Source organism: Struthio camelus, chromosome 27 (assembly GCF_040807025.1).
Source record: "Struthio camelus isolate bStrCam1 chromosome 27, bStrCam1.hap1, whole genome shotgun sequence".
Classification (NCBI taxonomy): domain Eukaryota; kingdom Metazoa; phylum Chordata; class Aves; order Struthioniformes; family Struthionidae; genus Struthio; species Struthio camelus.
The window spans coordinates 7,686,300-7,704,877 of NC_090968.1; the positions used below are offsets into that span (position 1 = coordinate 7,686,300).

General features: G+C 57.3%; 1 protein-coding gene and 1 long non-coding RNA gene across 4 annotated transcripts in view; both read left to right on the top strand.

The window, feature by feature from the left end:
* Positions 1 to 18,578, top strand: part of GOLGA7 (golgin A7) — a 227,725-nt gene that overhangs the window by 205,195 nt on the left and 3,952 nt on the right. Inside the window, exon 2 of one of the 3 annotated variants that reach the window (XM_068920858.1) lies at positions 17,645 to 17,788. In XM_068920858.1, coding sequence (XP_068776959.1) covers positions 17,678 to 17,788 — 111 coding nt within the window. In that variant the 5' untranslated portion in view covers positions 17,645 to 17,677. Of the gene's footprint in view, positions 1 to 17,505; positions 17,789 to 18,578 lie in introns of those variants that run through there. The other 2 variants (XM_068920856.1, XM_068920857.1) reach the window with 2 other exon arrangements.
* On the top strand, positions 3,754 to 5,598 carry LOC104148765 (uncharacterized). Its single transcript, XR_695199.2, has 2 exons — positions 3,754 to 4,509; positions 4,699 to 5,598. It is a non-coding gene; the product is annotated as an uncharacterized lncRNA (long non-coding RNA).

Sequence of the window (18,578 nt, forward strand, 5' to 3'; positions counted from 1 at the left end):
GCAGGTCATGGGAAAATCCAGCGCAGGGTCTGGATACCTGCATATTTCCTTACCTCAGACTGGCCCCCACTTTTGTTTCAGTCTTAAATGAGACCCGGTCTTAAAAACCCAGGCTGGAGAGGAATCACCCAGCCCTGATGTGGAACGGGATGCCAGGAGACGCTTGTCACAGCATGGCTGTGTTAGAGCGGAGAGGGGAGAAATCAGCCCTGTTCCCCCAGTGGGCCTGCAAAGCGCTCAGTGCTCCCCAAAGCCAGGAGTGAAACGCACTCAGGGAGGTGGCAGCGAATCTCCCCGGGTGCCAGAACAGACATGCCACGGGCAGAGCGGGGTGCCTCTCGGCTTGAGCCGGGCGGAAGGAGCTGTCTCACTCTCCATGAGAACAAGATTTGTCCATCAAGCAAATCTGCCCCATGTGCCCAGGCATCCACCTCCAAGTGAGTTCTCCTAAGCTCCCTCCTCTGGAATCATACAAAGCTCCCGTTACTGCTGCTGCCTTTTGCTTAAACAGCTTGTGCTATTTAATACAGGAACTACAGCTCATTGAGAGGTAAATGGAAGAGGCTCTGCAGCCTGGAAGCTGAAAGAGCCACTTTCACCTGAAGCCTAACAGAAGAGAGAAGCCAGTTAGCACTACTAATGAAGTGGAGAATTCAGCAGTAAACAAGAGAAATCGTAGCCATGAGGTGCCAGTAGCTGAAAGAAAGAGGCAATTGGATGGAGCGGGGCCCTCTCCTGCTGCTTGGGCTCAGTAAATGGTAGCAAAGTGCTGATCACTGTTTGCACCAAGAAAGAGCTGCAAAATGGACTTCTCATCCCATGGGGAATTCTGACATCCTAGAATCTGCCGATTTAGAAACATTGAAACATTTTGGTTTGAGACTGTACAATATTGCAATGTCCAAGTAGCGTGATATAATGTGGTTTGCAGAACAAAAAACACTGATCTGCTTCAGGACTCCTTGGCTGAATTGCTTTCAAGAACCTTTGCAAGAGCTGTGTTCTCAGGGATGAGTCTCTGGTCCAGAACGCAGACCCTCTTCTCCTTTGGGGCACTTGGGGACCAACGTATGCAAGTAACTCCCCGTTTTTGCTTGCAAGACCATAAGAAAGTCTCAGTGCCTCTCCATTTCAGAGTTGCAATGAGCTGAGCCATCTGACTTGTTTTACCTGGCTATAAAATCTTTTTATTCTAGGCTGAACAGTGTGATAGAAACATCATAGCTAGGCAGGCAAGATGGGGATTTACGAAAGCTCTTGTTCAAGAGCTGGAGAGCTCTCCAAAAGTGACAGCTGTAACGCTGCAATAAAACTACAGTCATCATTCTGGTTGTCCACAGCTGAGCAAACACCACAGGTAGAAAGGTAAATGTCCTCTCATGATTGTTCCAGGGACGACGGGTGGTACGACATGCCTGCACTGCTTACTGGGCTGGATGCAACCCTGACATATGGGAGGGCAGTTGCTGAGGTCCAAGGGCTGCCCACCAGAGTTCAGATTTCCTGATCCCAGTAGGAAAGCTACAAGATGGTGCGTTTTGGTTGCTAAATCCATCCACACTCAAAGTGTGTATGGACAGTATGGACAAAGTTGCACTCCTGACCTCAGCCCAGGGAGAGTCTTCACTGGCTCCTCTCTCTGCTGTGTTTGATATCCATGTTCACGGCAGCGGCACCTATACGGGCATCCAAGAGTGAATCGCAAACTGAAGCAGAATTGTCCAGCACACCATCTTTTCCTTAAAAAACAAACAAACCAAAAAAAAGAAAAAGAAAAACCACAGCTCCGGTCTAGACCACTAAATTGCTTAATACACTATGTAAAGCCCCTTGAGTAACAGCTGCCCAAGATGGGCTGCTCTTCCAACAAACCCTTTCCAAACTGGGTGTTAACTTTCCTGAGTGAAGCCTGTGCAGCCATTTCAGTTGGTAATTATGTAGCCTGCTGTTTAAGCCTGCACGTAGTCTCTAATGTCATCATTTAACTTTGCTTTATAGCCATTTGTTGCTGGCTTTCCCACAGGGGCTAACATGTTCTTATTGAATAATGAGACGCTTTGCAACATGCACGGTTTTGGCTATTCCAAGTCATCTTCTACTCTTTTTGAAAAGCCCAGCCCAATTAACCATGCTTGTTTGTGCCTCCATCGTTAATCCCTGCAGCCTGCAGGGCCCAAGCGCTCAGCCATCCACCGCGGCTTCCTCTGCCGGCCGTGCCCAGCCGGGGGTACTGCTGTCCTTCGTGCCAGCCTGCTCCGGGCTCGCAGCCTCGGAGGGACCGGACAGGGCTGACGGGCAGCTGGCACCGCTGTGCCCTCACCAAGGCAACCGAAAAGGCATCACCAAGCCAGAGCAGAAAGCGATGCGGGAGGGCCTGTAAACCTCAAGCCCTCGGGCTGGTCCTCGGGGCTCCACCTGGTGCAGCGCGCTGCCCCGAGACCACCGGGGAGGCCCTGAGCCGCGCACCCTCGGCACCCACCTCTGCCCGCACAGCGGGGCCCCGGCCCGCCCATCGGCCCCGCCGGCCGTGGGGCAGCAGCCGCCCAAAGGGGCCGCGGGGCTCGCGCGGCCCTGGCCCCGGCCCCGGCCCCGGCCCCAGCCCCGGCCCCGGCCCCGGCGGGGGGCTGTGGAATGCGCGCGCCCTCCGCTGTGCCGCTCCGGGGGGCACGGGCAGGCGTGGGATAATAGAATATATTAGCCCCTGAGCCCATTCAGCCTGGGGCTCTTTACGAACAATGGCTGCTAACTGAGCTGATTTTTGCCAAATGACTGGCTTTCGTGCATGAGCAGCAGAGTGGAGCCCCAGAGAGGGTCCCGTGCAACAATCCAGCCAGCGCTGCTGCCCAGGGCCCATTGTTTTACTTCTGGGTTTGAGGGCATGGAGGAGTCACGGCCTTGCCTGCCCTGGCATTTCTTTCACAGTTTCCCACCGCAGCACTAGCCCCGTCTCCCGCCAGAGGCAGCGGTGATGGGAGAGCTGATAGCGGCTGGCCACAGGCATCCCACGTCCCTGCTCCGAGCAGTGATGACGGGAGAAACACCGACGCCGGTCCACGCCAGGGCTCGCGCTGCTGCACCGGCGGGAAGCATCCGCCTTGCACTCGTCCCCCAGCCGAGGAGGGGCCGGAAGGCGTCGGTGGCGGCCGGCCACCTCCCGCCACGTCCCAGCGGTGGGAGCCAGCCCTGCCACCCCGCCTCCCGCCCCAGGACAGCTCCCGGAAACCCCCAGGGAATATTTGCTTTGGATTAGACACCCCCTCTGCCAGCAGAGAGCTGATAGCCCCTGCCGGGGTCAGGCTGCTGAGGAGGATGTTAGTTTTGCTGTGTTTGTTTTCTGTTTTTGCTCAGCAGATAGCTCCAAGGTTTCAATAACACTGATACAGCCAGGAATGTCCCCCTGCCCCTTGCGACGGGGAAATCTGTGTGCAGACGTTTTGCAGCTGTAGCAGCCCACGCTGCCATCCCAACCCGGGATGGGCTGGAGACGACACTTACTCCAAGGGCTAACCCGCAGCTGGGTCGGGATCACAGCACTCAGTACTTCCAGCCGACGTCTCCTGTTAGTATGAAATTAGCACCATTAAATTCTGTAACTGAACACAATCAGCAAAGGGTTTAATAGCTCAGATAACGTATAAAGAACTATAACAGCTAATGCCTTCAGCCCTGCTGAAAATCTGACCGTCTGCCCCTAATCCCAGCAGCGAACTGATGGCAAATATTTACAGGGGCTTATAAATATTTATCCTGTAATAACTTGCTGCATTACAGCACATTCTTCTCCACGAGACTCAGCTTTACCCTGGCCCAGGTGCAGGCAGCTGAGAAGGTCTGTAGCATATATAAAGTACGTCTGAAAAACATACAGCGAGCACTGGAGTTCAATAAAATAGTCAGCAGCTGAGCTGCTTGCGTGAAATGCGCTGCAAGTCATTTCTTACCCAACAAAAGAAAAATGTGGCTCAGCAGCACAGGTGTGCAGAGACCTTGGTGTGGGTGAAAACTCCTTCCCGTTGCCAGAGTAACCTGGGGAAGTGTTGCAAGTCACTGGAGAGCTGTAAATCACGCTACGGGGCTAACGCGATGGGGGCCTCAGCCCGGCGCACAGCGCCCAAGAGCAACCCCCTTGCGACTTAACACACAGGCACTTGGCCGCCTTGATGAGGAGCCTAAGAAAAGTGAGTGCCCCAGCCCAAACATGCCAGGAAGGGAGCTGGAGACCTGCACGCCAGGAGGAAACGTCCGTCCTCACGCTTCTCGCTCTGCAGCAAACCTCTCCCCCAGGATCCAACCTACCGCGCTCCAGAGTCAGCAGAAGTCACTGAAAACAGCTTGGCACGAGGCAGATGGGCAACAGCCTCTCTTGGCATGTTGAACCCTGAGCTGCCCTCTCCAACCGCTGAAACCTGCAGAATCAGCAGGAGTCACAGCGGGACCTTTGGTCCTCACTCGGTAAATTGAACACCAGGGACTGCAGGCTCCTTCACGGGTGTCTGCTCCATGCACCAGGTGAGTACGCGAATAATCTCGAGGGCCTGCAGAGCTCACCACATCTGCGCCTCGAGGGAAAGCCAGGCTGTGGGCTCGGGTTTCTGCGGGTTCCTCTTTGAACTTCCATAGTAGGAATCGGAAAATAATGGATTTATAATTTTTCCCTGACTTAATGCCTAATGAAAGCCTCTCTCTGCTTCTCCCCAGCCTAGCTCTGTGCTGAGCAAGGAAGTGGAGGTGGCCCGGGGCTAGTGTCCAGAGCACGAGCCTGGAGCCGGCACCGCGCGGCATCGCTCCCCCGCAGCGCAGCTTTCGCAGCCCTGCCGCGAGCAGCACGCTCTTCATCGTTGTCTGCTGCAAGCTCGACTTGCTCAGCGGTGAAGAGAGCCTCGAACCTCTGTCTGATTTTGGTGTTGTTTCACTTGAGGGGAGGCCAGATGTTTATCTTCCCCCTAATAATTTTTTGAGCCATCCATCCATTTATTTATCTTTTTCATGCTTAATGATTTGCAAAAGCATAAAGAGCCTGTGGTTTGGAAACCATGCTACAATCTGAGGAGTGCAGAGACGGAGTCTGAACTACTTTCTAACATGAATAAATAAACAGCATGGAAAGGCTCCATTGTGTATATTCCAGGTTGCTATTTTCTTAACCCTATCTCATTAAGATGGATGGAGTTTCTGCTTATTAGTAATTTGGCAAGTTCCTCTTTGTGTGTACTCTGCGCTTCTCACTAATGATGCTTTGCTTCAGTGATTAACAAAAGAGACTTCCAACATAGTCAGTGAAAACACAGCCACGCACTTGGGGCGCTCGGCGGAAACCCAGCATTCTGGGGATGCGGTTTGCTGAAGACAAGGACCTGCAGGGAACCCAGAAAAGGAAAAGCTGCTGATCATAAAACCTTTTCTGACATTCAAATAATATTGACCTAAGGACATTGGTTCTTTGATTTACATGCACAATTGCAGAACTGACAGAGCCTAAAACAAAGTGATTCAAAGCCCTTATGCTGCTGTTCCTAAAATGTGTCCGATGGAGATGAAGTTGGCACTGCTACTGCCTGGATTTACAGCTGGCCATTAAAGTATGTTTACAAGCCTTTAGTACAGTGTACACATCTGGTAAATCATTGATTGAACAAATAGCTCCTGGTATCATGCTCCCTCTGTCAACTTTTTCCACTACTATGTTACCCAGTGCAGAGTCGTCTGTTCCGGTCCCTGTTTTCCGCAGCGGCTGTCGAATCCTGCAGGCAGGCATGTGCAGGCGCCCGCGCGAGCGGCGACGCGCAGACCCAGGAGGTCTGCACGGGTAACCCGGGGTGTCGCTGCAGTCGAGACCTCGCTGGACGCAAACCTGCCGGACACAAAAACCCGTGCAGGTCCGCGGCATGCCCAGCTGGTACGCCCTTCCCCAGGGCGGGGAAGCAGCATCGGCTTGCAGAGCGCGCCGGGTCCTCGCGCCGGCCAGGTCCCGCTGGCTCCGCGCCCCTCCGAGCAGGGCTCCCGCGGCGTCCGGAGGCTGCTCGTCCTCCAGGAGACGCAGCTCCCGGGCACAGCTTACTGGGGAGGAGGGAAAGCCCTGCCACCGGAGACACTGTGCTGGGAGCCCCACCAGCAGGCAGGGCGAAGGTCCGAGGTGGAGCCCTGCTCCTCCGCCCGCAGCCTCACGCGTGTCCGGCCGGAGGGGCCGTACCCGCCCGGCGCCCGGGAGCGACGCCAGGACTGGCGGGGTGCTGAGCTGGCCGCGGCAGGCGGGAAAGGGGGAGCCGTGCCGAGGGCGGCAGCGGAGGGGCACGGCACATAGCTCGCGCACGCGGCTCCCTCGCTGCAGCCTTCGCTGCAGGGACGGAAAAACGCCGCTCGGCGTGCCGGTGCCGGGGCTGGGGAGCAACGGGAGCTGCCAGCCCCGCTGCGTGCAGAGCCGCCATGGCCTGTCACGCCTGCCGCAGCATCTGGCCAGCTGTGCAGCGATCCGTGGCCAAGTGCCGGCTCCGCTGGCCACGGAGCTGGGCAAAGGCCAGAGGGGAAAGGGCAAGGCATGGGGGAAAAGACAAAGCTCGATCGGCTCAGTCACGCAAGGCCTCTCAGGAGCCGCAGGCATGGGAGAGCACGGCGGGGACGCCCAGGCTGCCCCGTCCGGCGCAGTCCCGTCCGCAGCGCTCATCTGCGGCGCTGCAGGAGGAGCTGTGCGATCTGCACGCAGCCGGCTTCGCTGCAAAGGCGAGGGTGCCGGGCAACGCTATCGGCTAGAAACAGCGCTCACGGAGGCAGGGAGATCCGTAAAACCAGTTACCTCTACAGGGAAAGGCACCGCATCCGGCCACGTTCCCGCAGGGCAGCTCACGCATCCACCCTCGCCGTGGTGCCAGGCGTGGGCGCCCTGGGAGAGGGGTCCACCGCGGGACGAAGGCACCGGGGCCAGGAGCCCACGAGGACGGCTTGGGGAAGCCGAAGCAGAGCCAAGCGAGGCGCGCTCCCCGGCGTCCTTCCCCCGCACGCAGCGCGCCGGGGGGACGAACCCCGCAGAAGCATTAGCAAGTTACTCCTCTTGATCCTCCCCCTGTGACAGAGATTTCCAGTATTTGAGGTGACAGAGGGAACTAATTCTGAGTGCTCCCTTCGCTTTCATGTCTTTAGAAATGCACAAATCAACCCCTGCAAATTGCAATGTAAAAAAAACAGGCTTAATTCCCAACGGTGGTCCGGAGCTGCGTGCAAAGCTGCAGGGGACACGCTCGCTGCTGGCATCACACCACCTTGGTGGTGGCCACTGGCCACTCACTTCAGCCAAGCAGCAGGTACCGAGAGCAAGCACAGGCTCCACAGCCACCTTTAGCTGCTGTGACAGAAGAGCAGGAAAAGACAAGATCATTTTGCCTGCAGAAGACGAACACTGAGCGGGGAAGCCGAGCGGGCTGCAGGGTCTTGCCAGGTCGCTGGGGGAAGGCGAGGGCAGGAGCTCTGCGCTGCCTGTGCCCCAGCCCAGCACCCCGCTGCAGGCCCGACGCGCCGGTCGGCGGCTGCACCCCTTCCGCCTCCGCGCACCTCGCTCCCGCGGCACGGGCAGCCCCTTGCCGCAGGTCCTTGGCTGCTGACCTAGGCACCGGGACGCGCCTGCAGAAAGCCGCTCCAGACTGCGGCAGAGTCTCTTCCGAGCTTGTTGAAATTGTACTCGGGGTAAGCACAGCTGCTACAAACTATTTTAAAACAACCAAAAAAAAAAAAAATCAGACAGATGTAATTGTTAGCCATAACCTCTTAAAACAGCAGCTCATTAGCCCCAGCGCCAACAGCTAAAAAGTGTTGACATGATTTGCAGGATCCTGTAGGGTCTTCTGGGATTTTCTGGGGTTCCTATGAGACTAATGCGAAAAAGAAACACAGCCGCTGAGCCCTGGGGAGCAAAGTGTGTTTCACCTCCCGTTAGCGCGTGGAAAGGGGGACTCGGAGAGGCCGGACCCACGGCAGGCGGAGGGGCGCCCGCGATGCTCTGGCTGCTCTGGGCGCCGGGCGAAGCGGGGACCGACGGGGCAGCGCCTCGCTCCGCGCGTCGCCCCGCTCCCGCGGCGGTCCCTGCGCGGCGCCGGCCCGTACCACCTTCCGGCACAGCGCCCCCCCGGCCGGGCCCGGACCCCACCGGCACCTGCAGAGCATCCCCAAAGGCGAGGTCTCGCTTCAGTGCTCTCCTGAATAAAAACTTCTTAATTTAGCAGGACAGGCCCTGCGGGCAGGAACGGCCCCTCCCCAGGGCTGCAAAACCCCTAAAATGACGGGGCGAGCGGCTCTGCCCCAGACAGGACGGGACGGTCGGGCATCCTCCCTCGTGCCTCCCCGCCGCACCCAGCTGCTGCCGCGGCGGCCTCGGAGGGGGCCTGGGGAGAGGCTGGTTTGAGGTCGCTTTCCTGGGGCACAACAGCCCCCAGGCTTCGTGTTTTTAATGGACTGGCAGCGCATTCAGGAGGGAGAAGGGGGAAACGGACTTTTCCTTCCCCCATAAATAGTTTATGGAAGATTTTAAGAGGGATTTAGGGAAGAACCTCTTCGCTCCCTCCCCCCCCCGCTCGGTTGTGCTGTGCAGTTTAAACCGTTTGCGGAAGGGAATTAATTAATGCAGGCAGCAGAGCCCAGAGCTCTGCAGCGGCCGGTCCTCGGCACAATGGAGATCCGACTTCTCCTCCCCTGCCTGAGAAACACATGCCCAAAATCCAAGTACATAAATTTTTTCTAACCTAATTCATTTTCTAGATTGATGGAGAAAATCCATAACAAATATTTATGACTTTGCAATAAATAACCCTCACAGAAGTTACAAAGAGCTCTGGTGAGTCTCAAGGTAACTTTCAGCGAGCTCCAGGGGTCAGGGCAGACCGGGATACTGAGTCTATAGTGTTTGAGCCTGCGGCTCATCTGTTTTGAATTATCGGCATTACTCCAGTGAGCAGTGCTCTCAATGGAGTAGCTGTGCTGCGATTCCTTGCCATATTTTATTTCTATGGTGGGAGAGAGGCTTCAATAATTATTAGCCGTACTCCATTGCAGACAGTGGAAAAAACAGGCCGGAGCGAGGGTGGATGGGTCCGGTCAGCGTTTGCAGCGGAGACGAGCGCCAGGAGGAGGAAGGGTCCGTGCCCGCGCGCGGCCCCGCGGGGTCCCGGGCTGGGCGTCCCGCGGCAGCTCCGCCGAGCAGCAGAACGGCTTCAGCCGTTCTTTTCCCACGGGTTTCTGCCTGTGCCGACCCCACAGCGCGGCCAGGGCTGCGGCCAGCAGCACGGCCAGGTCGCGCCCCGTGTGCGCGGAGCAGCTGCCGGACCGGACCACGCCACGCCGCTGCAGCCACCGCGCCGGGGCCGGGCCAGCACCGCGGCGGGCACCACAGCACGGGCAGCATGCTTGGAGCGCTGGGCCTGCCGGCACCACGTGCCCACAGCCGCATCGCCAAGCCCGCTCCCGCAGCCGTGCCACGGCGCCTGCACCCACGCCGAGCCTGTTTCCATTCCCGCAGCCGCGCTGAGCACATTCCTGCTCCCACTCCTGCTCCTGCTTCCACTCCTGCTCCCGCTCCCATTCCCATTCCCGCAGCCACGCTGAGCCTGCTCCCACTCCTGCACCAAGCCTGCTCCTGCTCCCGCTCCCATTCCCACTCCTATTCCCGCTCCCACAGCCGCACTGAACCCATTCCTGCTCCTGCTCCCGCGCCGGGCCAGCTGCTGCTCCCACTCCCATTCCCACTCCCATTCCTGTTCCCATAGCCACACCAAGCCTGCTCCCGCTCCCGCTCCTGCTCCCACACTGAGTCTGCTCCTGCTCCTATTCCCGCTCCTGCAGCCACACCGAGCCCATTCCCGCTCCTGCTCCTGCTCCCATTCCTGCTCCTGCAGCCGTTCCCGGGCGGCAGGACAGGGCGAAGGAGCCCCGAAGGAGCAGCGCCCGGCGCTGCCCTGTGTGTCCAGGTCGGGGCCGTTCAACGGGACGGGACGGGACGGGGCCGGCGGCAGCACGGCGCTCCGGGGAGCGGCTCCTGCCGGGATCGGTCCTGCCGGGAGCGGCTCCTCGCGGGGCCTTGGCACGCCGGGGTCAGACGCGTCTTCTGACCTGCGACCTGCTGCTTCCCTCCGCGCCACAATTATCTAAGACAGCGCTCTCCCGGCCCGGGACAATGGAACAATTTGTCACTCCAATTGTCTGTCAGTCAACACTGAGGCCTTTTCAACAGGCCAACACATGTTTTTTGAGAGCTTGTCAGCAAGGGCTGTCTGGCCAGACACACAACCATGGAAAATGGGACCTTTGTTAACGCTGGTTCTTAGAAAACTAAATCCATTCACTTTCCTTTTTCATGCCTTCAGTTTGGAATTTGCACAAGAAGCTGAATTGCTCCTGATCCCTAAATGATTGGTCAGAGGATTTGCATGAGGAAGCAGAAATTAATTATTCTTTTCTTTTCTTTTTATTTTCTGTAATTGTGTGTTTAGAAATGAGATTACATTCTACAGCAGCACGAGGGGCTGGTGGGGGGAATTGCTTTGCATTTATTTAGCTCCTTAGAGTTAAGATCACCTAATCGTTTCAAGCATTTCCTAAGATCCCCTCTCTCTTTTCTGCCTTAATGACTGAACAAAGATTGTGCTCCTTCCCGGGCAACTTTTCCGGCAGCGCGGGCGGCGGCGGGAGCGGGGTTTGTCCCGCGGCCGGAGCGCTCGCCGTGCCCCAGCCGGCTTGCAGGGCACGGCCCGCGCTGCCCAGAGCTGCACAGGGTCCCCAGAAACTTTATACCAAAATAACCGCACTTTCCATGACGGCCTGGGGGGAGAGCCGCCTGTCTGCTAAAGCGTTGTCACTGCCGCGATTTTACACGGCGGCTCCCTGCAGCTTTTAGATTTTGCACAGTCACAGACAAAAAAGGCAATAACCTTTTCAATAGCAGAGATACGCACTGGTAGGAAAAAATTCCATTTCGGTGCTAAGAGCTACCTTCTCTTTTCTTAAAGTAGCACCCCTTCGAAACTCCCGCGTTCCCTGCTGTTGCATGTGTGGTACCCTATTCCTAAACGCTTGATACCGGACGGATACCTCCATTTTCAGGTATTCACCGTTTTCTTAACTACGTCGAAAGTTCTTCGTTTTGGAGCACACATGGACGATTCTATTTGACAGCACTGCGGAAGTGCTAGATGGCCCCTACTCAGCTACAAACTCCCCCCGGGAAAACGTCTCCCACTCCAGCTTCCCAGAATGCCACTATCCAAACCTAATTCAAACCATACAGGGAGCCCCGACTCGGAATCTCTCAAGCCTATAAAACGAAACAAATTGGCTTTGCAAGCATATCTCACAATCTCAGCTATGCCTGTAAAGCGGATTTGTCCCCTCGGATCGCCCCTGCCTTCGGTGGCCTGAAAGACCCTTTGTTCCCAGGCTCTTCCCGCTCCTTCCGCCGCCCCACGCTGCCGTGCTCGGCCCCGCCGGGCCGGGAGCTCCGCACGAATCCAGCCTGCCGGACCCTCCCGCGCCGCCGCCGCCACCGCCGCCGCCTGCCCGGCGCCACCGCTGCTCCCCGCGGCGCTCCCGCCGGGGACCCCGCCGGAGCCCAGCGGGCTTCGCCCAGCGAATCGACAGCCGGGGTCGGCGCGGAGGAGAACCAGCCTCCGGCGGGGACAGCAGGGACGAGGCGCCGAGCAGCAGCGACGTTTGGCAATTCCCAGAGGCAGGATCTGCCGCCTCTGGATCGCAGCTGGTTTGACTGACAAATGACAAACGCAATCTTGGCGCTTGTTTCTTCTCGGTAAACACCGAGCGGGATCCCCACCGACACAGGTCCGGATTACCCTCCCCGAGCAGCCCTAAACCCGCGGGAACCCTCCCGGAGCGGGGCCGGGACGGACCCTGCCGCTCCTGGGGCCGCCGGCACCAGCAGCGGGGCCACGGCCGGGCTGGCACCGCGCTCCACTCCCAGCCTCCGCCAGCTCCCTGACCCCTTCCAGCCCCGGGAATAAGCGGCCGTCCTGTCTGCGCGGCCTTGGAGCGATGGCAGGAGCCACGCGGAGGCTGGGCAGTCCCGGGAAACGCTGCCCCAAGGCGCAGGGCTCGGCAGCCGGCCGCCCAGACCCCGGCTCTCGTGCATCGCTGCTTCCCTCAGCTGCGCGTGCGCTCCCCTCAACACGACTGCATTTACATTTCCCAGCTTGCAAACACGCTGCTGCGTGACCTTCGCGGGCTTGAAAGGGCTCGGTTTGGTGCAAGCACGGGACGGGTTTCCCTCCCGCGTTTGCAGCAGGGCGCAGGCGAGGACGCGCTGCCGAAGGCACGGCCCGAGGAAGCCGAGCGGCGCTGTCGGCAGGGGCCGAGCCGCTTCGGGCGCCGCTCGACGGGCGTGCAGCTTGGAGACAGCGCCTCGCTCTCGCTTTAACAGCGTAATTTACTACCTTTCTTTATGATTTCATGCACACATGCTATATAATTTTAACAGGGTTATTCTAATTCACCATCTTTGAATACGAATAAGCCTGTTAAAATTATGAACTACTTATGCATGGCATCATAAAATGCTCTAATGCAGTAAGTGGATCTTTTAGAATTGGACCGATTATGTGATTAACTTTTCCATGCTCAGCCTTCTAGTTAACACAGCAAGCCTAAAATATTCCCAATGATTAGAGTATTTGACATCTGATCTATTCCAAAAAATGCAACAGTAGATGTGTTAAAACTAATATCGACTAAATTCCATTTACTTCCTTTCTTGACTCAAGTTTTCAGCCACAGAAAAATATATTCTCACGTAACACCTCTGGGCCTGTCAGAGGCTGCAGTCTCCATGCAGGAAAAGGGAGATCTACTCTCAAGCGTGCTGGGAAATAAGCTACGCAACTCAGTCCATCGAATGGTTGTCCTCAGTTCTTAAGTTGTATCTTCAGTGTCTGATCCTAACCCACTGATGTCTGCGGGAGCCAAGCTTGCGGGCCCTGACAGAAAACAAAAGCAAGTTTTGGTGCAGGGACAGAATCCATTTGCTGCTAACTGTTCTTAGGGCATCTGTCTCCAGAGATGACCAGATATGGGACTGAACAATTGGCACATTTGCCCAGTTATAAAAACTCCACAGAGCCATCTCCCATGTAGTAGCAATTATATTCCACTGCGAGGGCTTCAGAGTTTACTACAAAGGCCAGCAGGATCTCAGACACCCTGAAAACATATTTTTTGTTTTTATAAACTCTAGTAAAATCATAATTGGATCAAACTTTGCATTCAAAAGCACATTCTTGGAGAATATTTTATATGCACATAAAACATCTGAGAAAATGTTAACATTATGATCTTAACTGCTTGCACATTGGAACCAGCTAAAGGTTAGGAAAACGCGGCCCATCTGGTACAGTACTCCAAACGGATTATTTCTGAGCGCGTTTCCTTCAGGACCTGGTTGGCGGCGGCGCAGGAGCCCCGCTCGGAGGAACTGCGGACGCGCTGCGACGCGCGCGCCAGGATGCTGCCCATCGTCCACAGCAGGAATCTGCCCCGTTTATTTTCACCGCGCTCACGACCCGGGTCCCCGGAGAAGGGGCAACACCCCGCCGCGACACAGGGCGGCCGAGGGCGGCCCCTGCCCCAGGCAGCCAGCAGGACGCCACCGCGCTCGCCGGCGCGGGGGCCCAGCCGAGGCGCGAGGAGGACCGGGAAGGTCTGGAGCAGCACCCGCTCCGCTGCGCCGCTCCACGCAGCTCCCCGCTTCCTATGCCTGTGCGGAGGTTGTTTGTTCAAGCAAACCAATTAGGTGTTTATTAGCCTTCATTATGGAGTGCGAGAGGGTTAATTAGTTCAGGCTGTTCCGACGGGGCTTGAGGGTGATCAGCAGCAGCTGATACCCAGGTTCCCAGGGCAACCCACCACCTAGCCTGATTTTTCTTTTCCTTTTTCTCTCTTCCCTGAGCAAATTAGGAGTGCCATTATCGGATTTGCAAACTGCTTAGCGCATGGAGTGCATCCGGGCAAGAGGAGGCTGGGGGCGCAGGGGACAGGGCAGCCCTGCCCCATCCCCTCCGCACCCGGCAGGCCCCAGGGAGGCAGAGGGGCTATCGTCTCTTGCTGCTCCATCGGCACCGAATTCATCCCAGCCATCGAAAGGCCTCTCGCGGAGGAAGGACAGCGCTGCGCTGGTCACCGCAGCGATGTGAATGAAGCAGCCCGGCCTGGCCAACGTGCAAAGGGGGAACCGCAAATGCTAAAAACGTGGGATTCACAGGAGTGTCAGAAACCCCCCGCGGACGCCCAGCTCGCTCCTGCCATGCTCCACGCATGACCGGAGAGGACCAGCCATTTCCACCTGGCTCCGTGTTTCCCCTCCCAGCGGCCTGCCCCGCCTCCTGAATGAATTAGAGCAGTTTCCAAAAAGACAAGGGTTAAATGCAGGCAAAAAAAGGTCTTTAAGATGGTCCGGTGCCATGTACCCAGACACCCCCAGGCCCAGTCTGCCACCCTCTGTATATTCTCTGTTTGGACTAACGGCCTTTCCTGTGATTTATTTGCCCGCAAACTCCCGCAGGTCTGTTTAGGTGCGAGAACGGCTCCTCTGAATGCAGATTTCCCTATCCCTTTAGATGGGAAGAGCAAACATTATCAGCTTTTTAGCAAAAGAAAATGTAAGCTTAGCAGAAGGGCAGGATGAAGTAATTCAGACTGCCAGACTGAACTCTGGCAATCAGGTACAAGATAACAATTGCTGTGGCCCTGCCTAATTATTTCTGCTCCAGCTAATTGTGAAAAAACAGTCATTTCCACTTAAAAGACGCCCCGTGTGATCTGCAGGATGGCGATTCCCCTGAGGAGCTGCAGGTCCCCGGCAGAGTCCCTGCCCAGCCCCATGAGGGCTTTGAAGAGCGATGCCCTGCAGGGGCAGCGTTCTCCACTGGCATTTTCCAATTACTGTACAGAGACATCTGTCCCGTAGCCACCTTGCCCTGAAATCCGAGTGCCGCTGTCCCTCGGCCGGGGAGAAGCAGGGGTTCACGGCCGCTGCAGCTGCAGCCGCACGCCGCCGGGTCTGCGCTCGGTCTGCCTTGGCTTGGAGTGCCTTAGGGGTCTCAGAGTCCTGGGACCCCCAGGAAAACTCCCAGGACCGGTCCAGACCCTGCTAACTGTGCAGCTACAACACACCCTACCTGCAAGCTCTCAGGTGTCCAGCTGCCCTAACATTTCCAGCACGACACGTAGAAATAACATCTGCTTTTTTGGAAATTTAAAGGAAACGACGCTCCAAAGGGGCTGTCTGGAGAAAGTCTGAACTGCCTCTGCTCTCCAGACTCCACACTGCAAACACAGCTCCCGGCGCGTGGCCAAAGAGGTCCAGAACAACAAGCCCTGTCCCCTCCTGCTTTTTCTTTATTTGCACTCTTTGGGTGATTTCCTGCTTTTCCCTCTTCAGCACAGCCTGAACAGAGCAGTTATAGGACCAATGGCAGGAGATAAAGCCCAAAAATCTGGGCTAGGTCAAATTTTCCAAACGGTTGCAGAGCACAGAGGCCATCGTCATGGAGGGCAGATGCGATGAAACGACCTTCCCCCTGCAGCAGCGCTGGTGCCTGCAGGTGGTGGCCCAGGCCCGGAAAAGCAGCCCCACGGGCGAGGGCAATAGCACTCGGGCTGATCCGGGCGGGCAGGACGCCGCATCCCTCCAGGCTGCGGGGCACAGGCGGCAGTGCCAAACGTGCTGCGGCACCTCGGGAAAAAGCCTTGCGTGAGGCTGCCAAAGGAAGCACGCAGGGGACAGGGCAGGCAGTCGGGGATGGGAGAGCCCTAAACATGCTGCCGTTAGTTTTCTTCCGGGTCAGTGATCCGTGTGCAAGCGCCTGCGCTGGACGGCTCCCGAGCCCTTCACTCCGCTGCCTGAACGCAGCTGCCCGCTCCGCAGCCGCTGGTTTATTGCCGTCATAAAACACGTACACCATCGTCTTGATTTGCTTACAATCTTGCTTTTAGCCATAAAAATGCAGAAAAGTGCATTCAGCAGAGGAATAAAGTTGAACCCTACAGCTAGATACTGCAGCCGCTTGCAGACGTGCCAGGGCTGCACAGGCCCGTGAAACAGCACAGGCACACTGAGCAAGGCCAGGTTACTCAGCCAGGAGCGTTTTCTGTCCCTAAGAACACAAATTAGAGACCACATTTTACTACCAACATCTGGAATTTCAATGCCCTTGCAATAGATAACATCTGGATTGAATTCTCCTTTTATTTTTTACAGGGTCTTCTTATTTAATAAATAATAATAGTTTATTACTGCACTGTAAAATATCATAATCCTTTTCTCAGCAAGAATGAAAAAGATTCAGAAAAAATAGGAAGTGCTTTAAAAAGAGCACTGCCAAGAACTAACGAAAACAGAGCATTCCCTCAATAGAGAGATGTTTCTGCTTATTTCTGCATTTTATGGCACTCAGCTCAGTGTGTATTTGCAGATGTGCCAACAAGTGCACCAACAATCTAATAAAATCTTGGCTCACACGAGCTGAACCTGCGGAAGGCGCTTCACACCTCCTCGAGCTGGGCTGCTCCCCTGCAGCACTGGCTCGGGCCGGGCTGCCGTGGGCGCATCTCGCGCACACACATCCTCATGGAGCTGCTCACGACTCGGGTCTGCGGGGATCGGGGTCTGCCCGGATCGGGGTCTGCAGGGATCGGGGTCTGCCCGGATCGGGGTCTGCCGGGATCGGGGTCTGCAGGAACTGGGGTCCGCTGGGATTGGGGTCCATGGGGATTGGGGTCTGCAGGGATCACGGTCCACGGGGATCAGGGTTCAAGGGGACTGGGGTCTGCAGGGATTGGGGTCAATGGGGATCAAGGTCCACAGGGCCTGGGGTCTGCAGGGATCGGGGTCCACGGAGATCGGGGTCCGCGGGGCTCGGCACGGGAGCGGCCTCTGCTGGGGCCGCGCCAGCCATGGGCCGCTGAGCCCAGCCGCAGGCCTGGGCAGCGTTTCCCCAGCCCGTCGCTCCCACGCGTGTCACAACGGCGTGAGTCGAAGAGGGGAGGCCAGACAAGGTGCAAAATTCTGGGATGAGACTGTTAATGATTCCCCTTGCTGCTGGCCCAGCGTCGGCTTTCCAGTTGCCCCTCAACTAAACGATCTTCGGCCTTGCTTACGTCTGGCAGAAGCGGGACTCCCACGGGGGAGGCCACGATCCCCGCTCATCAGCGTCGCGAACGCCGGACGAAGCCGGAGCGAACGCCAGCCCGCGCCAAGCGGAGCGCAATTCACCCGCCGCAGCGCAGGCGAGGCGGCCGGCGCCTCCCGGGGCTACCGGCCAGCGCGGCGGCCCCGGCGGCCCCCCGGGACCAGGCCTCCCAGGAGGATCCATCTGCTTCCGCGGGGGAGCAGGACTGTACCATGCTGACGGGGGAGGGGGGGTGCGTCACGAAGACTGCACCAAGCCGCGCGCGCCTGCGGGGAAACAGACCCGTGATGGGCGGGGCAGGCACCCTGCAACCAATGGGATGCGGCGTGGCGAGGCGCATGCGCAGAGGATCCCCGGTGGCCTCTCCCGGCCCGTCCGCCAGAGGGGTGGGGAGGTGCATGCGCAGGGCGGGCGCTTCCGCTTCTTTCCGGGCCCTCAGCAACGCCGACGCGTTTGCGACAGCCGTAAGTGCGGCGGCGGCGGCGGCGGCGGCGGCTCGCCGCGGAGCGATGAGGCCGCAGCAGGCGCCCGTGTCGGGCAAGGTGTTCATCCAGCGGGACTACAGCGGCGGCACGCGGTGCCAGTTCCAGAGCAAGTTCCCGGCCGAGCTGGAGAACCGGGTAAGGCGGGCGGCGCCCCGCCCCGCTCGCCGCAGCACCGGGCCCGAGGCCGGGGTGGGGGGCGGGGGTGAGCGAGCGGCGGCGGCTCGGGCTCCTCGGAGGGGCCCGGAGAGCCCTGGCGGCGCGGCGGAGCCCCGCGAGCACGTGGAAGGTCCCTCCTCGTCCTCCCTGCCTCCGCTCCCAGCCCTCGCTCTAGGCGGGGGAGGGAAGCGGAGCCCCTCTCGGTGGCCGGGGAGCAGCTCTCCTCCGTCACGCCCCACGGGGGGTCTGCTAAGACCTGTCAGGTTTACTTCCAAGTTTAAAGACGGTAGCAGTTTCTTTTCCTCATCTTGATCCTGTCTGATGCACATCATGAGAGGGCATGTTTTCAGAGTTTGAAAGCAAAGTTTGAAAGAATGTTTCCACATTCTTTGGTTTTGGGCATGTAAACGTTGTTCATTGTATAAATGTCACTTGTGATTTATTGTAGCTACAAAATGCTTCTAATTTGACAAGAATATCTATGTTCAAAAATGCTTCTTTTCAGTGGTTTTGAAACGCTGGTGGTTTGTGCTATCTTTAATCCTGAGGAAAACAGCAGTCCTTTTGTAGCAATAAAATAAAAATGCACTCATTATGTCAATGAGAATAAAGCGTGCATTGTTGCACTGTGATGCATTAACGCTGACTTTTCTTGTGGAGACCAGACAGGTCTGCTGAGCCTGTTCAGTAGCCTTACAAGTACTGTCTCAAGTACTTTAATTTTGTTTATTGCAGTCAAACGTGACATCTTCAACTGATAGCCAAATGA